The following is a 10,783-nucleotide window of genomic DNA, read 5'->3' as shown; positions in this document are numbered from 1 at the left end:
ATTATTCTTATTATTATTATTATTATTATTATTATTATTATTATTATTATTATTATTATTATTATTATTATTATTATTTTAAAATATTTCTTGGGGTCATAAAAATAGACTCATGAAAGTTTCGTAAAAATTTCCATTTTAAAATTGTATAAAATTCCAACAAATAAATTACACGTGATTAACAATTTGATTCTGAGTAGATAAAACCAATGATAGAGAGAGGAAACATTACAAAGTTCAGGGACAAAAAATGATGTCTTAGATCTAGGACTATGCTAATACCACAGGTACTTTGTGACTTGGCTCTCATGTTAAGCAAGTTACAGGAAAAATACCTTAGAATGCAGTTAGCACAATTTTCCTAACTACTTCTCATGTTCCTTTGTCTATCTCTGCTTAATTGTTCACAAGAATTCCGACTAATTTTTCAAATCATAGGATGAAAGATTTTAAACACATATAATCCTCACAACAAATAATTAAGCTGGAAACTGGACCATAATATATTCATAAGTAGAAACAATGAAACACAAGCTGGTTAAAAAATAATGTGAGAGAGCCAGCCATTCATCTCATTTGTTCCACAAAAAAAAAGAAGAAAAAAAAATGGGCAGAAAGTATCACGTTTAATTTGGGGTACTTAGAACAAGGTCTTAATAACAAATACAGAGGCGGGGAAAAAAGAAAGAAAGAATGAGGAAACATAAAGAGAATCAGGTTCAATTCACATTATTTGCTACTGCAATAATAATTTAAAATGGAAGAAAAGCTAACCCAGCTGTCAATCAGTTTGCTCATAAATAGAGAGAATCAATCCATGTGACAAAAAAAGACATTGCAAATCTATCATTTAAGTAAACTACTGGATATGGGTTAATTTATAGAAATTCATTTAAATAAAATGTACGCTTAGAAGGACTGACTCCAATAATTTTTGACGACAGTGATGGGAGGACTACCTACTAGAATCTTCGGTCAACTTTGGTTATTTTAATGTACAAAGCATTAAGCAATATGAAAGAATATTAAGGATAAAATGGGTTCCCAAATTCAATTCGCTGGGAAGCACTGTTGAATGATTTCCAGTTACATTCTCCTGAAACCCACAATCAGAGAAAAGCCTACCAGTATGAAAGAGAAGGTCAACAAGCCTACCAGAAGGTTTATCACTTCCTTGAAAAACATCCTTGAAAAATTTTTGGGAATTTTGTAAATTGAGGATTAAAATTCTATCATGGTTAGCACTGTAACAACAGGCTAACCTAATAGTTAGACCAATTTTTCGTGTTCTGAAAACCAAGGCGACTTTACTTCCTGGATCCTCAGAATTAGACTTTCACTCATGCACTTGTTTTTGGGATGATGGACGACTTTGGCAGCCAAGTGTTAGAGCGCCAGAGAGCGCTGTGAAAGCAAATGTATGCACTCATGTACTTGTCTATCAACTGGGAGTCAAAATACCTTGACAACAATGATTTTCCTCACAACAGCAAAAACCACCGTAAGATTGCCGTGTCCGAAAAACGAGGTATCTTTGCTTAAAAACTGATTATTGGCATTCTAAGATCACGCACGAGACTATGAGTAAAGAGATTAATACTAGCATAGCAATGCGTTAATTTAGTTTTGAAGTTCTAATCGCTTCAAAACTCACAATGACTTTGATGAAGGCTTAATTTCTATTGAGATAAAGACAGGATAAAATTTCTGTGATTACAAAAATAAAAGAATATTAAGAAAGGTTTAATGACATTAAAATGTTAGATTGTTCTATCAAAGGTTGCACCCATTAGCTCAAACAGATGTGAAATTAAGTTTATTGCGTGCATTTTTATGAACAGTAAAAATCTTCGAACTTTGTTTCACTTTTTTCATTTGCTAAAGGTAATAAAACATACCTAATTTTGAAGTAATTCGTGGTTAAATGGTGTTCTCATTAAACAGAGATAGACATTGTAAATCTGTAAGGCGATTCTAGGTGATCTATGGCAGAGATTCACCACCATGCTGCACTGCCTCACGGTTTAAGTTTTTGAGAAGCAATAATTATTGTAATGTACAAGATAATGCAGGAAACTGATCCATAGCATATAGCAGCATGAATACTGAGTAGAATGACCTCAAATTTGTGAAGATTAATTGAAAATTTATATTTGAAACTACGATAACAGATGTTGCCCATTGACTCAACGTGTAAGAGGGAGTCATTATAGCGCTATTTCTCTCTTACACATTGAGTCAATTGGGCGACGTCCGTTATCGGAGTTTCAAATACAAATTTACAATGAATCTTAACAAATTTGATGTCATGCTACTCAGTATTGATGCTGCTACACGTTATGGATCAGTTTCTTGCTTTATCTTGTACGTAAAAATAATTATTGCTTCTCAAAGACACAAACCGCATAGCAGCGCAGCATAGTGGCTAATCTAGTCCCTAGATAACATAGAATCACCTTAAGAGAGGAAAACCCAGGAGAAAGATAAAAAGAAAAAAAAATAGGGCTAGACAACTACAAGGATCATCCAGGGAGTAAGATCTGTAGATTTTTTTGCAAACTGTTTGTGCTAGAGAAAACCGAATACGCCATTGAATTTAGTATACTCCCCGCTTTAATTTAAGTTCTCATTTATTAAAATTGAACCATAGGAATGTCAAGGAGAGCAGTTTGTCCGCCCCCTCCTCTTCCACTGTCATCACTCTCACCGCCGGATTTGGACCCCTCAAAACTGCTTTGAAAAAGTATTGCACATATGTAATCGTTTATTGCAAGGAAAATAAGAAACTTTGTTAATATTACCTTTTAAATTTACTTTTCAACGTAACCAACGTCGCTGAGATCCATGCATTTTGAAACCTTGGCACAAGCTGGTGAATCACTTCATCAAAGAACTCAGCAGGTTGGTTATAAATCAATTCTTCACCAAGTTTGTCACCTTTTCATCAATGTTCTTCCAAAATCCACCGAGGGTCTCTCTTAATCATGGACTTTAGTCAACATCGTTTCCCTTCATAATTTCTTCTATTTTAAACAGCAGCGCAGAAAAACTGCACTCTTTCCCATGGTTCAATTACAAAAATGAGAACTTTAATTGAGCCTGAATCCAATGGTGTGATTGGATTTTCCTGGCATTAACAAACTTTAAAGGGAGACCTTACTGTCTGGGTGACCCTTATAATAACCGAAAAAATACTTATCCATGTAACAATCGATTTCTAAGAAACCATATTCTCCTCAAGAATTTCGGCAAAACAAATTTGATTACAGTCATATATACACTGTACTTCAGTCCGTAGACTATTATACCAAATTTCAAAACTAAAATTGAGGTCAATTGAAAAAAAATAAATAAATAATTATTAAAATGATGGTGATGAAAATCATTACCACCTTCAGGATTAACTGGCTTTAGAGCAGCCAAGTTACTCTATTAGAAGCAAAGTAAGTTGCAACAAAAAACAGACTAGGTTGTTTCAGAATTTTCATTTTCAGTTCCTTCCACACTGTTTTCTGACACTTGTGTCACTAGTCCTGTTGCTTGAGGAAGGTCTATATATTCACTGCTATCCTTTTCAATAACGTTCTTTACAGACATTTCTTTAACAGGCATCGAATCAAGCTCAAATTCTGTAGGTATTTCACTTGTCACACACGGTTTATTCATTTCTTCATTATTAGCCTGATTAATTTCTAAACTGTTGAAAGACTCAATCTCTTGATTATTATTTTCAACATTACTACTAATCTCACTAGCTACTTCAGGTGCACTAGTATTTGCTTCCCTTAGATTGACAGTGTTAGTAATCATACAAGGCGTTTTACTAAGTTCTGCAGATATATTTGCTATACTAACGGGCGGTTCAAAAATAGGCAGTTCTTGTTCAGTTGACTGATTTGGTGATTGATTTTGCTCTGTCAACTGAATTGGTTCATTTGATTTGATTGGCTCATTTACCAAGGTAGACTCCCCAGCCAACTCTTGACATTCTGCAGAGGCTGCGGACTCACTTGTTTGCTGTGACTCACTGACTGACTGTGATTCACTTGGGGGCTGTACCTCATTTACTAACTGGGACTCACTCATTTGTTCTGACTCACTCACTGGCTGTTGCTCACTTGCTGACATAACCGTCTCTAACTGCCGTTCAACTTTGGGCAGATCCTCCTTTGCGGAGGGTTCACTCACCGGTTCGCTTGATCTCCCTCGAAGTTGGTTGAGGGTGTTTTCCTCCTCTGTTCTTCCTTGCCTACCTGTGTCTTTATTCTCTCTGCGGCCGTCACCAAAACGTTCTTCATCACGGCCTCTCCGACGATCGTCATCACGAGGTCGCCACTGGTTCCCTCGGGCATGACTACCAAATGGAGAGTCTTCAAAGGCTGGTCCTCGGAACAAATCTTCAGGGTTTGGACCTCTCGGTGGCGGACCATTCAGACCTCCAATCGGATCAAGCCAGATACCTGTGCAAAAAATAAAGAGATCACTACTGTACTGCCGTTGCCAGGTATATGTCTACACACACAAACACAATGTTTTGTTTCATTACATTGGGTAGTATGATATCACACTTTCTGATATAATTACCACAATTTTTTTTAATACTTGTACTTTGACTACATGTAATTCCTTTTTCTTTTGGTTCATGAGTCATCCAGACTGTTGCCTGTTCCAAACTTGGATGCCCATTTTTTATTTAATAAATTCTCTTACTTGCAAGAAAAATCACTCCAATAATGAGCGATAAAACCATGGTCAAAAGAGATCGAGCAGTCTTATGAGGCCACATTATCAGATGCAAAAAAACGGGTTGTTCGATTAAAAAATCACTGAAATAAAAGTAAAATACTGACCAGGTCTTGGAGCTCCTCGCATTCCCATGGGGCCTCGGGGAGGAAACATTAGACCCATTAAACCTAGAAAGTATGAAAGGTATATTACAATTATGGCATAATTCGTCGCCCTGACGACAAAGGGGCGTATCATCAAAATTGGCCGTTTTGAGTTATGAATGGATTCTTCTGTACCTCAAGCTCCTTCTTCCATCGAGCCTACTTTGAGAGCTCAACTCCCAATATTAACTGAGTTATTAAGGAAAAACAAAAAGGCGTATCATAAGAAAGACCTTTTCTGAATTCGGCAAACGGGCGCATCATACAGCAAACGCGAGGGTTTCGATGATACGCCGCTTCGCGGTGTCCGCTACCTGACTTCTTCTCAATGATAAGTCCTCGAAAATCAGACCCTTTCCGTGTGCGCGACACAATATGCCCGTCACTCATTGATCGGGTGTGTTTCTCAGTTATTGTTTCTGCATTTTGTTATTCCTGCTACAGATTTTAGATCAATCTGGCGGTATTTTTTTATTATTTGTCGGCGTGTTTTAATGCAACAGCCTAAAGAGCCCTTTTTTGTTAATCGTCAGGACTCAGGAAATCTAATTTGCCGGGTGATTCGTATTGTCAGTCGGGATTCATTGATGTTGATGGCTTTTCGCCTCTTAATTTTGGTTTGACAGGATTTTCTGGGAAAAGATCTAAATTGTCCGGGGATGTATAGACGGCAAATGTCAAAAGATTCTCAATGGTCACGATTTTTCAAGTTTCTGTTTACATGCCAATAAACACTTCGTTAGCTCTAATGGTTCTCTTTTGACGACGTATCAAATGTAATCATGTTCGTTTTCATTTGTCTTTCACCTGTAATTATAATAAGTGTAAATTGACTAGTATCGATGGTTGATTCTTTGATTTTTCAGGCATACTCTTGCTTCATCATTTAATTGAACATTCATCATTCATATTTAACTTTATTGTTCTAACTGTCCATACACAGCTTTTACTACCTGGTCATTAAGAGAAAGCAAAATGAAGTATTTTAAATTGAATAAAAGCCAAAATCTTTCCGCCGTTTTGTTCAGATAATGAGATTCCAATATGGATATGAGATTTCCAATATATTTTAACGTAACAAATCTTTTAGTAAGATTATTAATTTCCAGCAATTAAGGATGGCAAAAATACATTTGGAGTGGCAATGAAAACATTATTTTTAAACACTTCAAGTTGCGACCTCTTATTGATCAAAAGTAAATGCAGTTAACCAAATTTGACTTGTCGTGTCAGAAATAAAATTAAGCATCCTAATGCAGTTAATCTTAACAGTTAACATTTTTTCATCTTTGGCGAATGAAAAAAGTGGTTTTACTTTATCTTTTAAAATGAAATGTCATAGTGTGCCCTAAAATTGAAATATCGACACATCTCTTTGAATTTAAACCTCCTCTTTTTCTTAAATATTATTATCAAGGCATTGTTTATACATAAACAGCCCTAAATTGAAGTATGTAAAACTATCAAGGAAGACATAAAATATATCCTCTTATGTTTATAACTTCAGCATAGATTCCTTTAAAGTCTTATTAACGAGACACTGCTTTTGAAAATTCTGATTACATATACGCTTTCTTGATTTTCTCATTTTCGTAACCTTTTAGACATCTCAAAAAGGATGTTGTTACCTTAAACCATAATAAATACACAAAACTGCCCACCTAGAAAAAATTCGGAAGAAAAATCAAACTCAAAGAAAATAAATTAAGTGAAAGAACTAACAAGTAAGGAATGAAATGAGGGAAGATATAGCGCAACAAGGTGATACGCCCGCCGAGAGGACGCGGCGGAGCAGCGGAGGTGCCCAATTCAGTGTTCCGCCAATGGGCGTATCAGGACCCTTTTCTAATATTTCAATGATATCAGGGCTGCTAGGCATAGTTTTAAGAATTCAATATGATATTTAAAATCCTGATCTTTTTCTGGTGCTGAGTGCGAAAAGAAAAATCAGATACGTTAATTAGGGACCCAGCGGCGAAGGAATTACGTTCTTCAAAATCTTATTTTTGCTCTCCTGAAAAGTAGTCAAAATCTTGATACGCCCCTTCGTTGTGGGGGCGACGAAATGTAAGCCTAACCTCTTGCATCAAGGTAAATCTTGGTAAGGAAGTTGCAAGACGTAGGGACACATTTAGAGTCATTCATATTTAGAGGGGACAGAAAGAAACACTGCGATAACTTTACATTAATCATAAATTTTCAGGCATCATACGCCATAGAGATAAAATCTAGTTTCTAGGGTTACCCCGCCAAAAATATGCAATTAACATGAATTTCACAATTTTTAGACCTCCACTGACATTGCAAGTTGCTGAAAATTTTCCGGATACAAAGAACAGCAAATTCGGGTTCCTAGATAATATTAATATACTTGCGGGTGCGGGAATCACTTAGTGAACGAAGAAAAACCCAGAAATCAAGTAAAATTCTTACTTTTGTACTGACACTATCATCTAGTTTGCCACAAATTTTCATACATTTTCAAGGACAAAAGAACAGCCAAACTGAAGTGTTTTTGATGTTGTCAATGCAAGCGTTGGTATCATACGAGGGAGAAGAATGGACATAAGAACCAAGTAGAAATTTTTCTTCCATAAACTTGGTATGAACTTGCTAATCAAAATTTTTTAGACGTCTACTGTCATCACAGGGTAATTGATATTTTTTCTAGAACAGAAAATGGGTCAAAATGGAGGTAATTTTTTTTTTTTTTTTTTTTTTTTTTTTTTTTTTTTTTTTTTTTTTAATCATTTGTGTGCATTCTTTTAACCATTTTTGTGTGTCTGCGGGCATTGGATGGCAAGAAATAAAATATTTAAAAGTTTAATTAAACTTTGCACTTCCGAATTGACTTACTTTCCAAAAATAGTTATATTTTAACTACCATTTGAAGATGCTCAAAAGGTTCCTTAAAAAGCTCAAAGATAGTGACAGGATGGGTTAAATTTTTTCATTTTTCAAAATCTTTTTGGCTACTTACAATGACTTTTCACTGCATAGAAGAGTTCAAGATCACAGAAACTTTGGTTTGGTCCATTTAAAAAAATTGGTCCCTCTCTAAAGGTGAGGTGCTCTTAAGGATGAAAATCACCCACATCACACCATCGACATATGTAACTTCAGTTTTTTTAGACAAAAGAAGCTTTATCATTAACAAAAATAATTGGTTTTCATAGGTCATCAAACCTCTTCAGTGAGAGACAAGTCAAAATTTTTCAAATATTTTTCAGGGGTTTAATAAAGTTGTATGTAAAACGAAAGCAACAGGGAATTATGGAAGAAGTGAGGGCATGCCAACTCTCAGAGGGGTAACGAGACAATAGAGGACCATGGCAGCTAGTTGTTGCAAACCGCCAGAGAGCGCTGAGAAAGCAGAACTACTATTTTATCACCATTTCTCAAGGGAATACTGGGGCAATTCCAGGATTCATCATTATCTCTGCATCTCTTTAGTACAAAAAAAAAAAAAAAAAAAAACTATCCAAATTTCAGGTTGAGACTATTTTTTGCTCTGATTACAAAACAGTATTAAATGAAATAAGACGAAAACCAGTAACAATGGTCATTTTTTTCTATCTCACTCAAGTTTATGACAATATATCTCACAATAGGGAATCAATTGCTAGATGAGGTTACTTTCGAGCCTCAATAACAAACCTCTGTTGCAAAAATAAGCACAAGATCGTTGAATTATAATAATCTGACATGATACTTATCCACCCCAATAAGCAAATCAATCAGTCTTATTAATTGATTCGGCTCCTGCGAAAATCGCTCATGTCCATTTTCTCTAATTTTGAGAGAACTGCAAAAAAGTGTAGGAGCCTTTAAAATGCGGAATTGAAAATGTTCAGAAGTTAATTATTACAGGAGAGGATTGTAGAAAAGGATCCCTAACAGTTTCCAGCTCCTCTTCTGTCTGGGACGGAATTATTAAAAAGAAAAGACTGTGGACATTAGCGGTTTTCGCATGATTCGTGAAAATCTCCGAGTTTTGGAACCGTTTGATACTTTCAAAATTCATTCAAAGGATATTAAAACGATAGATTATCATTCAAATAAAGTTGTAAAACTAAAATTCTTGACAATTGCGGCACGTAAAGCAAGTTTCATCACGAAACGACCAGCAATAAACTGGACATCAGCGGTTTTCGCATAATTCATGCATGGTCGGTTCTAAATCATCGAAAACGCATATTTTTCAGTATGCCTTTCGGGTGTAGAAAGTTACCCCTACGTATTTTGATGCGCTGAATCCGATTAGGACCTCAGTTTTTCCCCATTATCCTCAAATTTTCCGGAAAAGCCGATTTTACTAGGAAAAATGACCATTTTAGGGCATTTTCAGTGTTTTTCCGACTGCTATCCCCTGCATAATGTAGGTGAAATTTTTCGTAGCTACGAGATTCAATTGTACCGATGTCTTTTAAACTGATGAGTCCGGAAATAACCTTAATTTTTCCCGTTCACCTCTCAGTTTTCCGGGAAAGCAACTTTATCCCGGGAAAATGAGCAAATTCGACGCATATTTGTCGTGCATGCAATGTATTTTTATAAATTTTCCTAGACCCGTGGTAGCATGTTACTCATGTATTTTGAGCTGCTAAATCCGAATATGACCTCGGTTTCTTTCTATCACGCTTCAGATTTCCGGTGAAGCCGAGCTTTCCGAGCCTAAAATTGTGTATTGTAAAACCTTTGCCGGATCAAAGTATATTCAAAATTCATTGCATAAATGTCTCCGATATGTGAAACATTGGTTCCTTTGTATTTTGATGTGTTGAATTCAAGTATGATCTCAGATTTTTCCGATCACCCATCATTTTTCCGGAAAAGTCGCTTTTCCTAGGAAAACGCTCTTTTCAGATATTTTTGCGATGATTTTTGTGCTCGAAGGAGTTTCAGAAATTCTCTGGTAGGTTATAACGAATTTCTAAGGTCATATTCGGGGTTTTCAGCCCAAATTACATGAGTGTCGATGTATCACATATACGGAAAATGTTTTGAATTTCCCTAGAAGTGGGAACTGTCCGGAAAAGCTTTAGGCCCGGAAAAATCGGTCCTACTAGAAGACGGGGGGTTGTCAAAGATGAGTGAAGGTCAAATTCAAGTTCAGTGCCTCTTAATACAGCAAGAGAGACCTTAAGAGGATCTCGGAAAATTTCTGAAACTCCCCAGAGCAGAAAAATCATAGCAAAAATATCTGAAAAGAGCGTTTTCCTAGGAAAAGCGACTTTTCCAGAAAAATGATGGGTGATCGGAAAAATCTGAGATCATATTTGAATTCAACAGATCAAAATACAAAGGAACCGATGTATCACATGTCGGAGACATTCATCCAATAAATTTTGAATACACTTCGATCCGGCAAAGGTTTTCCAATACACAATTTTAGGCTCGGAAAACTCGGCTTTACCGGAAATCTGAAGTGTGATAGAAAGAAACCGAGGTCATAGTCGGATTTAGCAGCTCAAAATACATGAGTAACATGCTACCACGGGTCCAGGAAAATTTATAAAAATACATTGCATGCCAGACAAATATGCGTCGGATTTGCTCATTTTCCCAGGATATAGTTGCTCTCCCGGAAAACTGAGAGGTGAACGGGAAAAATTAAGGTCATTTCCGGACTCATCAGTTAAAAAGACATCGGTTTAATTGAATCTCGTAGCTACGAAAAATTTTACCTACATTAAGCAGGGGATAGCAGTCGGAAAAACACCGAAAATGCCCCAAAATGGTCATTTTTTCCGAGTAAAATCGGCTTTTCCGGAAAATTGGAGGGTGATGGAAAAAAACGGAGGTCATATTCGGATTCAGCGCCTTAAAATGCATAAAGATCACCTAATTTTGTCCACGAGACATTTTTTTTATTTTGATTTGTTGTACAGTAT

At 36.0% G+C, this 10,783-nt stretch overlaps 1 protein-coding gene across 2 annotated transcripts in view; it reads right to left on the bottom strand.

The window, feature by feature from the left end:
- Window positions 1–115: 115 nt before the first annotated feature.
- LOC109039702 (Insulator su(Hw) mRNA adaptor) overlaps window positions 116–10,783 on the bottom strand; it is an 80,342-nt gene continuing 69,674 nt past the window's right edge. For both annotated transcript variants that reach the window (XM_019055309.2, XM_019055310.2), the window contains exons 20-21: window positions 4,851–4,913; window positions 116–4,460 (exon numbers count right to left, since the gene is read on the bottom strand). In XM_019055309.2, the coding sequence (XP_018910854.1) occupies window positions 3,466–4,460; window positions 4,851–4,913 (1,058 nt within the window). In that variant the 3' untranslated portion in view covers window positions 116–3,465. The remainder of the gene's footprint in view (window positions 4,461–4,850; window positions 4,914–10,783) is intronic.

Source organism: Bemisia tabaci, chromosome 2 (assembly GCF_918797505.1).
Source record: "Bemisia tabaci chromosome 2, PGI_BMITA_v3".
In the NCBI taxonomy this organism is placed as follows: domain Eukaryota; kingdom Metazoa; phylum Arthropoda; class Insecta; order Hemiptera; family Aleyrodidae; genus Bemisia; species Bemisia tabaci.
This window is presented reverse-complemented; position numbering and strand designations above follow the sequence as displayed.